The 12,950-nt window shown below is 37.5% G+C and overlaps 1 protein-coding gene across 1 annotated transcript; it reads right to left on the reverse strand.

Annotated features, from left to right (window-relative positions):
- Nucleotides 3,441-4,434, reverse strand: LOC107620156 (uncharacterized mitochondrial protein AtMg00810-like). The gene is made up of 4 exons (XM_016322365.1): nt 4,045-4,434; nt 3,840-3,977; nt 3,622-3,741; nt 3,441-3,485 (listed from the first exon to the last, which is right to left on the reverse strand). The coding sequence occupies exons 1-4, from the start codon at nt 4,432-4,434 to the stop codon at nt 3,441-3,443; spliced, it is 693 nt and encodes a 230-aa protein (XP_016177851.1).

Genomic DNA, 12,950 nt, shown 5'->3' on the forward strand with positions numbered 1-12,950 from the left:
GAGTAAGGGTCGATCCCACGGAGATTGTCGGCTTGAAACAAGCTATGGTCACCTTGTAAATCTCAGTCAGGCGGATTCAAATGGTTATGGTGAATTGATAATTAAAACATAATTAAAATATAAACTGGGATAGAGATACTTATGTAATTCATTGGTGAGAATTTCAGATAAGCATATAGAGATACTTTCGTTCCTCCTGAACCTCTGCTTTCCTGCTGTCTTCATCCAATCATTCCTACTCCTTTCCATGGCAAGCTGTATGTTGGGCATTACCATTGTCAATGGCTACATCCCGTCCTCTCTGTGAAAATGGTCCAATGCGCTGTCACTGCATGGCTAATCATCTGTCGGTTCTCGATCATACTGGAATAGGATTTACTATCCTTTTGTGTCTGTCACTACGCCCAGCACTTGCGAGTTTGAAGCTCGTCACAGCCATCCCTTCCCAGATCCTACTCGGAATACCACAGACAAGGTTTAGACTTTCCGGATCTCAGGAATGGCCATCCATGGGTTCTAACTTATACCACGAAGACTCTAATATCTCGGACTCGGTCCCCTGTATTAGATATCTAAGAGATACTCATTCTATCTCATCTTCATGTAGAACGGAAGTGGTTGTCAGGCACGTGTTCATAAGTGAGAATGGTGATGAGCGTCACATAATCATCACATTCATCATGTTCTTGGGCGCGAATGAATATCTTAGAATAGGAATAAGCTTGAATTGAATAGAAAAATAATAGTACTTTGCATTAATACTCAAGGAACAGCAGAGCTCCACACCTTAATCTATGGTGTGTAGAAACTCTACCGTTGAAAATACATAAGAACAAAGTCTAGGCATGGCTGAATGGCCAGCCCCTTAAACGTGATCAAAGGATCAAAAGATAATCCAAAGATGATCAAAGATGATCCGAGATGTAAATACAATAGTAAAAAGTCCTATTTATACTAAACTAGTTACTAGGGTTTACAGAAATGAGTAAATGATGCAGAAATCCACTTCTGGGGTCCATTTGGTGTGTGCTTGGACTGAGCATTGAGCTTTACACGTGTAGAGGCTTCTCTTGGAGTTGAATGCCAGTTTGTAACCTGTTTCTGGTGTTTAACTCCACTTTGCAACCTGTTTTTGGCATTTAACTCCAGAATGCAACATGGAACTGGCGTAGAACGCAAGTTTGCGTCATCTAAACTCAGGCAAAGTATGGACTATTATATATTTCTGGAAAGCCCTGGATGTCTACTTTCCAATGCAATTGAGAGCGCGCCATTTGGAGTTCTGTAGCTCTAGAAAATCTACTTTGAGTGCAGGGAGGTCAGAATCCAACAGCATCTGCAGTCCTTCTTCAACCTTTGAATATGATTTTTGCTCAAGTCCCTCAATTTCAGCCAGAAAATACCTGAAATCACAGAAAAACACACAAACTCATAGTAAAGTCCAAAAATGTGAATTTTATTTAAAAATTAATAGAAATATACTAAAAACTAACTAAATCATACTAAAAACTATGTAAAAACAATGCCAAAAAGCGTATAAATTATCCGCTCATCAGAGGTCGTAGCACCTTGTCATTTTTGATTTACATCCTAGGTGTAAAGCTCTGTGTGGTAAGGTGTTACACCGCTCCAGCAACGTGTGTGGGAGCGTGGAGAAGAGGGAGAGTGGGAATGGCAGTAGAGGAGGAACACCGCGTCTGGCAGGGACATTGGTACAGCACCAACGGAGGTAATAGGGAAGAGAATCGGCAGCGCTGAGGTTTGCTGGAGAGGCAGGGAATGCACACTACAAGGGTGTTAGGAGAGATAGTGTTGCTGTAAAAAGGGTTAAAAGGTGGGCATTGAAAGTGTAAAAGTGAAAATAGGGTTTTTAGCAAGGTAATTAGTGGTGGTATTTTTTTTTCACCTTTTGTGAGCTGGGATGAAAGTCTATTGTTCACGTTGTTCACAATCTCCATTGTCTACCTAGCGGAGTTGCTCAAAAATTGTCTATATACCTCAAAAAATATTTTTGAAATTGGGATGAAGTCTTTGTACACCTTAAAAGCTGATGTCTAAAATATATCAGTTTTTTTGAAATTTTCATGTACCATTGTTCACAAGTTCATGATGTTTGATATGTCTTCTTAGGTTTGTTTTTTATAAAATTTATATCTAATCACATTTCAATATCTTTTCATGCATAACTAGCCATTTCATTCACGACTATAACAATATACATATTGACACAGTCATATACCAAAGAAACAAAGAAATAGTGAAAACAACCTTGAAACTGATTCCATTTTCTTGTCTTTGCATTGCCAAACATTTTGAACTGTTTGTGTTAATGCACAACTGCTTTGATTATTTCATAGTATTTTTCTATACTTCTCTTATTTCAGAGGCCAATTTAATTTGTTTCAATATCCCAAAAATAATTAGATAAACTCAAATATCAATTCAATAAAGTTTATCTATATGTCACCTTTTAATAAATATTGAACGAACCATTTCCAATAATTTTCTTCTATTTTTCGGAATATCGAATAATATTCTATTTTACAATTTTTAGGGTAAAGTACTATTTTGGTCCCCAACGTTTGGGGTGAATCCTATTTTGATCCCTAACGTTTTAATCATCCTATTTTTATTCTAAAACGTTTAAAATGACATCAATGTTATCGCATCATCAAATTCTTCACTAACACTTGACGAAATTGATGTACTATTAATAATACTTTTGTTAAAGCTACGTTTGCTCAATCCCTTCTCCCACCTTCACCCTCTCAACAAGCCCAAATTTCATTTTCCTACTCCCTTCTTCTTCTTCCTTAAACTCCTCTTGGAGAAGTAATGGTGTAAAAGGGAGAGGAAGAAGTGAGTAGGAGAATGAGATTTGGGCTTGTTGAGAGGGTGAAGGTAGGAGAAGGGGGTTGAGCAAACATAGCTTTAACAAAAAAATTAATTCCGTTAATTGTTAGTGAGAGATTTGATGGTAGAATAACATTGATACTAGTTTAAATGTTTTAGGATAAAAATAGGATGATTTAAACATTAGGGACCACAATAGGATTCACCCCAAATGTTGGCGACCAAAATAGAACTTTACCCAAATTTTTATTTTGTCATAAAATTGATGAAATAACTTGTCCCTTATATCTTTTCAGATTTTGCATATCCTTTTCATAATCATTTGCTTGATCGTGTGTATACTATCCTCATTAAAGTGAAAGGTCACCCACAAAAATAAATCCAAAGAGTTAGTAATTGATAAACCAAATCAACTAAATGTAACAATACAACAATATTGTTGTACACTTGGTCTTTGGTTGTAATTTCTTCAAACTTGTCTCACAAATAGAAAATTTTGCAAACTTAGCATCCAATATTCCAAGAAAGGCACTGAATAAAGGATATATACTATTAAAAATAAGAGAGTCATCTGAAGAGTGTATTATTCAGGTTGTTCTCAAAGGTACAATGTTCAAGGGTATATATAGGTGCTATAAGAATCAAAGCAATAAAAGTAAAAAATCTTACAATAAATATATAGATATGCTATATAAATATAAGTGATATTAACTGATCCTAATTATACTCTAACATCTCCCCACAAACTCAAGTGGGAGCTAAAGATACCATCTTGAGTTTGGATACTAGAGTTCGAAAACGAGTAGGATGATGAGCCTTTGTGAAGATATCTGCAATCTGATCTAGAGTTCCAACAGCTATGAGGTGAACAGTATCAATAAGTAGATGCTGACAAACAAAGTGACAGTCAATCTCAATATGTTTGGTGCGTTAATAAAAAACATCATTATGGGCAATCTGAATAGCACTGCGATTGTCACAAAAACATCATTCGGAGACGATTGAGGAGCACCCAAGTCTTTGAGAAGCCAACGAATTGAGACAACCTCAGTTGTGGTGTCAGCAAGAGTATGGTATTCAGCTTCTGTGCTTGAGCGAGCAGTGAACGTTTGCTTCTTGACTCGCTAGGAAATGAGAGAGTCACAAAAAACAAACAATAGCCAGTAGTAGAACGACAATCAGTGGGATTACCAGCCCAATCAGCATCTGAATATGCCTGAAGGGATAAAGATAAATGGGCAAAAAATGAAGGCCATGAAATAGAGTGTCTTTGATGTAGCGAAGAATGCGAAGAATGGCCGCATAGTAAGTAGTACGAGGAGCTGATAAGAACTGGCTAAAAACATATATTGGATAGGCGATGTCTGGGCGTGTGACAACCAAGTAGACAAGACCTCTAACTAACTGTCGATAAAGAGTAGGATTATCCAAAATAGTTCCATCTATAGGGAAAAATCGAACATTAGGCTCAAGGAGAGTAGACTCAGTGCGACTATTTGAAATTTCAGCGCGAGCAAGAAGATCTGAAGCATACTTAGCTTGAGAGAGATAAATACCGTCATCTGAAGCATACTTTTTCATGTGCCTGGATTTCTTCTTGCATTGCTCGCTGAGTGGAGAAGGGAGCCACGTCAACGCTGAGTCAGCGAGGCAGCACGCGGGTCACGAAGTGGTCCTGGTCGGGTTGAGGCGTGGGTCGTCTCGTAGGTCACTAGGAGGCACTTTTTCTATGACATGTGGCACAATCTGGACCATTGATCGTTGCTGAAGATTTAACGGTGCTGGAGACGTCTAGAAAAGGAAAACGATGGAAGTGGGCAGCAGTCTTGTGGCAGCACGTGGCGGCGCATCCAGCTGTTGCCGATGATGAGGATGGGCTCGTTGAACTCTCAGCGATGAGACAAAGACGGTGGTAACGGCATTAACGAACCAAAGCGTCAGAAAAGGATAGAAAAACGAGGCCAAATAATACTGCTGAAATAAAAAAACAAAGGGTGTATGAACAATTTTTCATTGAAAAAATAGAACTTATGCTCTTGATACCATGTTAAAAACAAGAGAGTAATTTGAAGAGTGTATTATTCAGGTTATTATCAAAGGTACAATATACAAGGGTATATATAGGTGCTAGAAGAATCAAAGCAATAAAAGTAGAAAATTCTACAATAAATACACAGATATGCTACATAAATATAAGTGATACTAACTGATCCTGATTGATTCTAATTATACTCTAACATATACAAATTTAATATATTAATTAATAATACTATTAACTAATTTTTGTAAACCCTTACAAGCCAAACGAGTTGTATATTACTCAAACACAAAATAGTCATATGACCCTTGGTGTGTGAATCAACAATACATGTTACCCTTTGAGAAAGTAATGAAAAGTCACGACCATTTTCCATTCAAGTTGTATGTGACTCGTTATATATGTTTGGTTGCTTCATATAATAAACATATATAAACATAAGTGAAAACTCAGGTGTAGTTAATTTAATGTGAAGTTGATAGATGAGAGTTAACTGATTTGAGTTTTTACCATAAACATATCCTTATACCCACAATTTCAAGTGCAAGAAAAAATTGTATATCAAGCCTTATTTTTTTATTTTCAAGTTCAAAGAGTCTGAAATAATTTCATACAATTATTAGCTAGTCAAGAATGATGAAATATGGTGGATGAAGCACTGAAAGCACAAACCAAACAAAGACAGAATTGGGATAAGAAATAGAATTTATTAATACTCAATTATAGTGAAAAGCCTCATACCATACCACTGAGGGCAGAGTCCTTTTATACTAGTGAGGAGTAGCTAAACTATTCTAACTAACTAATCTTATGTGGCTTCCTACTAACAGCAATTGATAACTAACTTAGTAACCATCATCTGCATAATTTAGTCACACCAATTGTACGGGCATGAGAGCTATACTTAGCTACACGAGCTGCATTGTAAGTTAAGGTAAGTAGGAGCTTCCTTATCAAGTAACTCCCTCCCTCAAGTTGGGAGTGTAGATGTCCAATAGTCCCAACTTGCGATGAAGAGTGGAGAAGGTTGCTGGAGGTAGAGGCTTGGTGAGGAGGTCTGCAACTTGATCAGTGGTAGAAATTGACAGCAAATGGATGTATCCTTCCATGAACTTGTCTCTAACCACATGGCAATCAACTTCAATATGCTTGGTCCTTTCAGAGGACACAGGATTTGAAGTGATATGAATGGTCGATTGACTATCACAGAAAATGCTAATTGGCTTCATCAGTGGCATCCCCAGATCCTTCATGATATATCCCAACCAAATAGCTTCCTTAGTTGATGTAGCCAAGGCACGATGCTCGGCTTCAGATGAACTACACGAAATAGTAGTTTGCTTTTTACTCTTCCAAAAAATAAAAATTGAACCAAGATAGAAACAGTAAGCTGAAGTGGAGCGCCTGGTATCTAGACATGCAACCCAGTCCGAATTGGTGAAACCAGTGATGCAAAGGTCAAAGGAGGTAGGGAAGAAAAGGCCCTATGCTGGAGCAAACTTTAGGTATTGTAGAATCCTATGAGCTGCATGGAGATGAACGTCTGTAGGCTTGTCAAGAAACTGACTAAGCCTACTTATTGCATAACTAATGTTTGGATGAGTATTTGTCAAGTATAATGGCTTTCCAACCAATTTGCAATAGCCTGTAGCATCCGGGAGTAATGTGCCACTGCCATGGCCCAATGTTTTGCACTGTAATCTATGGGGGGTGGAGATTAGCTGACAATCAACAAAGCTAAAATCGGTGAGCATGTCAACTACATATTTTCTTTGATATAGTGTAATTCTCTTATCTGATCTGGCCAACTTGAGTCCAAGGAAACATTTTAGATCCCCAATATCCTTTATGCAAAATTGGTCATCCAGCACACCTTTGATGTTGTTGATTTCACTCATATCATTTTCAGCTAACACCAGATCATCCACATAGACTAAAATTATTGTGAGACCATGATCAGAATTCTTGGTGAATAAGATGTAATCAGATTGACATTGTCTATATCCAAGTTCAATCAGAACTAACTTGAGTTTATTGTTCCACTGTCTACTAGCTTGTTTCAAGCTATATAGTGATTTTTCCAATTTGCAAACTTAACCCTTATCAACACAGAGCCCTAATGGAGGTGTCATATAGACTTTTTCATCTAGCTCTCTATGAAGGAATGCGGTGTTCACGTCTATTTGTTTCAAAAACCAGTTATCAGTTGCTGTCAAACCAAGGACAATTTGAAGACTTGTTAACTTGAGAACTGGGTTGAAGGTGTCTCGATAGTCAATGCTAGGGACTTGAGTGTATCCCTTTGCCACTAGGCGTGCCTTATGCCTCTCAATACTACCATCAGGATTGTATTTGACCCTAAAGACCCATTTGCACCCTATGGCCCTCTTACCGAATGGTAGAGCAATGAGCTTCCAGGTTTTGCTTTCATTTAGAGAATCAAGTTCAGATTGGATAGCCTTTTTCCAACAAGGTTGAGATTGCCTCTTCATAGTGCTTTGGTTCAATATTTGTGAACAATGCAATAAAAAATTCTCTATATGATGTTGAAAATTTATCATATGACAAGAATTTTGACAGGGGATACTTACATTAAGGCCGGGTGGAATGGCAAGGATTGGAAGTGACATTTTGGCACTGATAGTCTTGAAGGAAGGACGATTTCTGATTTTTTGGACCTTCGTTGCACACTAGGTTTAAGATTATAATGAAGGGAAGTAGATGCTGCCTTTCATTTACATGTGAAGAATTATTTTTGTGAATTTAAATGTTCATTTTGTGTGCTGTGTAAAGTTGTAAGCCAGTAATGCAGAATTTTGTGAAAATATGTTTGAGTTTGTTTGTATGGAGAAAGGAAAATGAACTTCATAAAAATGTACATTTCAAAAAATGAAGATTTGTCTTGTCTTTAAATCCATCAACATGAATCCTTTGACACCTTCCCTAAATCCCAAAAATATGAATTTTTGAGCTCTTGGGTCTAGTTTATGTCTTCCAGCAGTTATAGTGCAAGCATAGGCTAGACATCCAAATATTTTAAACTTGAAAGATCAGGAGATGTCTGGTAAAGAAGCTGAAATAGAAACTTTTTTTGCAAGAATGTGCTTGGGATTCGATTGATGATGTAAACTGAATGCAAAAGAGCAAAGTTGCAAAAACATTTGGCTATATCAGATTGAAAAATCAAGCTTCGAGTGACGGCCAACAGGTGTTGATGTTTCCTCTCAACAATTCCATTTGGTTGAGGGGTTTCAACACATGATGTTTGGTGGAAAAATCCGTTTTCTACATAGAATCAAGGCATTAAAAATTATGGTCCATTGTCTATTCTAATGACTTTTACTTGGCTACCAAACTGCACTTTTGCAAATTGAATAAAATTCTAAACTAGTTTGCTTGCTTCTATTTTTGTTTTCATTAAATCGTGATTTATCATCGACAATGGTTAAAAAATATTTGTACTTGTTAATGGATGGAATTGAAAGAGGGCTCCATATGTCAATGTGAAGAAGATCAAATACATTTTCTGAAATAGTAGTGCTATTTGCAAAGCTCAGTTTTCTTTGTTTCGCAAAATGACATGTGTCACAAGATGCAATTTTGTTATTATAGTTTATGAGAGAAAAACCAGATTTCATAACATTCAATCTATCTAAAGACAAGTGTCCTAACTGAAAGTTCCAGAGATTTATTCCTTTCAATTCAAGTTTAGGTAAAGTCATGATGCTTGCTGCTTGTGCAAATTCAGGTCTCACAGCTTTAGCATTCAGTGCATAAAGCTTCCATATGCCTTAGCTGTGCCAATCACCTTCTCTGAGTTGATATCCTGAATCTTACACAACTTGTCATCAAAGTTCATATGGAAATGCAAAGGAAATGTGGCCTTGGAAACAGAAATTAGCTTGAAATTGATAGAGGGTATATATAATGCATCAACAAGGTATAGGTCTTTTGAAAAGAAAATAGTTCTAGCAATTTTGCTAATAGCTAGTGCACCATTAGGCAACTTGATAAGAAATAGAGCTATTTCATGATATGAATGAAAATCATTGAGTGATTATGATACATGATTCGTAGCTCCTGTGTCCACCACTCGTGCATGAATTGTGAATCACACTTTTCACAACTCGTATCACTAACCAGCAAGTGCACTAGGTCGTCCAAGTAATACCTTACGTGAGTAAGGGTCGAATCCCACGAAGATTGTTGGCTTGAAGCAATCTATAGTTATCTTGTAACTCTTAGTCAGGATATCAATTATATTTATCAGTTTGAATTACGAAAAATAAAAGAGCATGAAATAAATACTTGTTCTGCAGTAATGGAGAATATGTTGGAGTTTTGGAGATGCTTTGTCTTCTGAATCTCTGCTTTCTCCCTGTCTTCTTCTTCACGCACGCAAGGTTCCTCCTATGGCAAGCTGTATATTGGTGGATTACCGTTGTCAATGGCTACCATCCGTCCTCTCAGTGAAAATGGTCCAGGTGTGTTGTCACCGCCCGGCTAATCATCTGTCGGTTCTCACTCATGCAGGAATAGGATCCGTTGGTCCTTTTGCGTCTGTCACTACACCCAACCTTTGTGAGTTTGAAACTCATCACAGTCATTCAATCCCTGAATCCTACTCAGAATACCACAGACAAGGTTTAGACTTTCCGGATTCTCAAGAATGCTGCCAATGGATTCTAGCTTATACCACGAAGATTCTGATTAAGGAATCCAAGAGATACTTATTCAATCTAATGTAGAATGGAGGTGGTTGTCAGGAACGCGTTCATAGGTTGAGAATGGTGATGAGTGTCATGGATCATCACATTCATCATATTGAAGTGCGAATAAATATCTTAGATAGAAACAAGCGTGTTTGAATGGAAAACAGAAGTAATTGTATTAATTCATCGAGACACAGCAGAGATCCTCACCCCCAACAATGGAGTTTAGAGATTCATTCCGTCAAAGAGTACAAAGTTCAGATCTAAAATGTTATGATGTACAAAATAATCCTCTAAAAGTTGTTTAAATAGTAAGCTAGTATTCTAGGTTTGCAGAGAATGAGTAAACTATGATAGATAGTGCAGAAATCTACTTCTGGGGCCCACTTGGTGTGTGCTGGGGCTGAGACTTAAGCTTTACACGTGCTTAGGCTATTTCTGGAGTTAAACGCCAGGTTGTAACCTGTTTTGGGCGTTTAACTCCAACTTGTAACCTGTTTCTGGCGTTTAACGCCAGACTGCAACATGAAATTGGCGTTGAACGCCAGTTTACGTCATCTATCCTTGATCAAAGTATAGACTATTATATATTGCTAGAAATCCCTAGATGTCTACTTTCCAACGCAATTGGAAGCGCGCCAATTGGACTCCTGTAGCTCCAGAAAATTTATTCCGAGTGCAGAGAGGTCAGAATCCAACAACATCAGCAGTCCTTTTTCAGCCTGAATCAGATTTTTGCTCAGCTCCCTCAATTTCGGCTAGAAAATACCTAAAATTATAGAAAAACACATAAACTCATAGTAAAGTCTAGAAATATGAATTTTGCCTAGAAACTAATGAAAATATACTAAAAACTAACTAAAACATACTAAAAACTACATGAAATTAACCCCAAAAAGCGTATAAAATATCCGCTCATCACAACACCAAACTTAAACTGTTGCTTGTCCCCAAGCAACTAGACAAATAAAATAGAATACAAATAAGTCAAGAAGCAATAATATCTCAGAGTTTTTGAGTGAAGCTCAGATTCTAATTAGATGAGTGGGACTAGTAGCTTTTTGCTTCCGAACAGTTTTGGCATCTCACTTTATCCATTGAAGCTCAGAATGATTGGCATCTATAGGAACTTAGAATTCAGATAGTGTTATTGATTATCCTAGTTTAATATGTTGATTCTTGAACATAGCTACTTTATGAGTCTTGGCCGTGGCCCTAAGCACTTTGTTTTCCAGTATTACCACCAGATACATAAATGCCACATACACATAATTGGGTGAACCTTTTCAGATTGTGACTTAGCTTTGCTAAAGTCCCCAGTTAGAGGTGTCCAGGGTTCTTAAGCACACTCTTCTTTTTGCTTTGGACCTTGACTTTAACCGCTCAGTCTCAAGTTTTCACTTGACACCTTTACGCCACAAGCACATGGTTAGGAACAGCTTGATTTAGCCGCTTAGGCCAGGATTTGATTCCTTTAGGCCCTCCTATCCACTGATGCTCAAAGCCTTGGATCCTTTTTATTACCCTTGCCTTTTGGTTTTAAGGGCTATTGGCTTTTTTTGCTTGCTTTCTTTTTTTTTCGCCATTTTTTTCTGCAAGCTTTTGTATTCACTGCTTTTTCTTGCTTCAAGAATCATTTTTTTATGACTTTTCAGATTATCAAATAACATTTCTCCTTTTTCATCATTCTTTCAAGAGCCAACATATTTAACATTCATAAACATCAAATTCAAAAGACATATGCACTGTTCAAGCATTCATTCAGAAGACAAAAAGCATTGCCACCACATGTAAATAATTAGAATTTTTCTTATTAAAAACTCGAAAAATATTGCCTCCTTATTCTAAAGAAAATCTGCTATTTTATTCATGTTTAATGATGATGAAAAAAATAAATTATAGCTTAATTGGAGATAAAATCAAAATATAGATACTAATTACTACTACTCATATATAACTTCTAAGGTAAAACTCAAATAATAACAATTATTACAGAGTTAAGGCTAAGATTAGAACTCAACAACCTTGAATTTGGGAGGTGGATGCCTCTTTAGTCTGTGGAGTGCTTGGCCCTTCAAGAGATAGTTTCTCACGCTTTAATTCCTTCAGTTCACGCCTTTGCTCTTCTTGTTCTCTAAGCAATTTGCAGAGCATGCTGTTTTGATTTTGTTGTTCTTCCTTTAGTTGATCCACAGCTTCTTGCAACTTGGTGACAGATGCTTTTAGGCGCTCCCAATATTCAATTTGAGGGATTTCTGGGAGTAACTCCTCTGCTTTTCTCTTGATGGGGTCATCCTGTACTTGTTGTCCTTCCATAGACTTTTTGGTGATTGGTTGCTCAACTGAGATATACTTATTTACTCCCATCTTTATCCCAGCATCTTTACATAACAGAGAAACTAAGCTTGGATAGGCCAATTTGGCATCTTTGGAGTTCTTGTTTGTAATTTTGTAAAGCTCACAAGCAATCAGCTGATGAACTTCCACTTCTTTTTCCAGCATAATGCAATGAATCATCACTGCTCTTCTAATAGTGACTTCAGAGCGGTTGCTAGTGGGCAGCATAGAGCGCCTAATGAAGTCCAGCCAGCCTCTGGCGACTGGTTTGAGATCTCCTCTCTTGAGTTGGTTCAGGGAACCCTTTGTGTTGGTTTTCCACTTGGCTCCAGGGAGGCATATGTCCTCTAGGATTTTATCCAAGCCCAGGTTTGATGTCATCATTTTCCTATTAAAGGAGTCTGGGTCATCTTGCAGTTGAGGCAGCTTGAAGATCTCCCTTATTTTATCAGGGTGGGTGTGAACAAACTTCCCTCTGACCAAAGTTCTATAGTCATAGAATGCGGTTCCAGCTATCCTCTGCCTGTCCGTCTGCCATAGATTAGCATAAAATTCATGAACCATGTTTCTTCCCACCTTTGTTTCAGGATTAGCTAGGACTTCCCAACGCCTATTTCGAATTTGCTCTTGGATCTCCGGATATTCATCTTCTTTCAGATCGAATTTAACTTCCGGGATCACTGACCTCAGACCCATTATTTTATGGTAATGGTCTACATGTTCTTTGGTTAAGAACCTCTCTTGATTCCAAAGATTCTTTGGAGTATTCTCTTTCTTGCCTCTTGAATTGGTTTTTTTTCCCTTAAGTGCCATGATCTTGATGAGTCTTAGCTCAGTGATCACGAAAAAACACACCAAACTTAGAGATTTGCTTGCCCTCAAGCAAAAGAAAGGAAAGGGGAGAAAGAGGAGAAGAGGCAAATTCGAATGGTGGAGAGGAGGGGTTGGCCGAATATGTATTTATAAAAGGAGGGGAGGGATTTCAAAAATTTTGAAAGAGATATGCCATA

The sequence above is a fragment of the Arachis ipaensis genome, chromosome B10, assembly GCF_000816755.2.
Source record: "Arachis ipaensis cultivar K30076 chromosome B10, Araip1.1, whole genome shotgun sequence".
NCBI classification, from domain to species: Eukaryota; Viridiplantae; Streptophyta; class Magnoliopsida; order Fabales; family Fabaceae; genus Arachis; species Arachis ipaensis.

Coding starts and splice junctions, on each gene's coding strand:
- LOC107620156 (XM_016322365.1), bottom strand. CDS start 4,434: ATGAAAAAGTATGCTTCAGATGACGGTATTTATCTCTCTCAAGCTAAG. Junction 3,742..3,839: donor CTCAATCGTCTCCGAATGAT/GTTTTTGTGACA, acceptor TTTGTTTGTCAG/CATCTACTTATTGATACTGT. Junction 3,486..3,621: donor TAGTATCCAAACTCAAGATG/GTATCTTTAGCT, acceptor TGATTCTTATAG/CACCTATATATACCCTTGAA.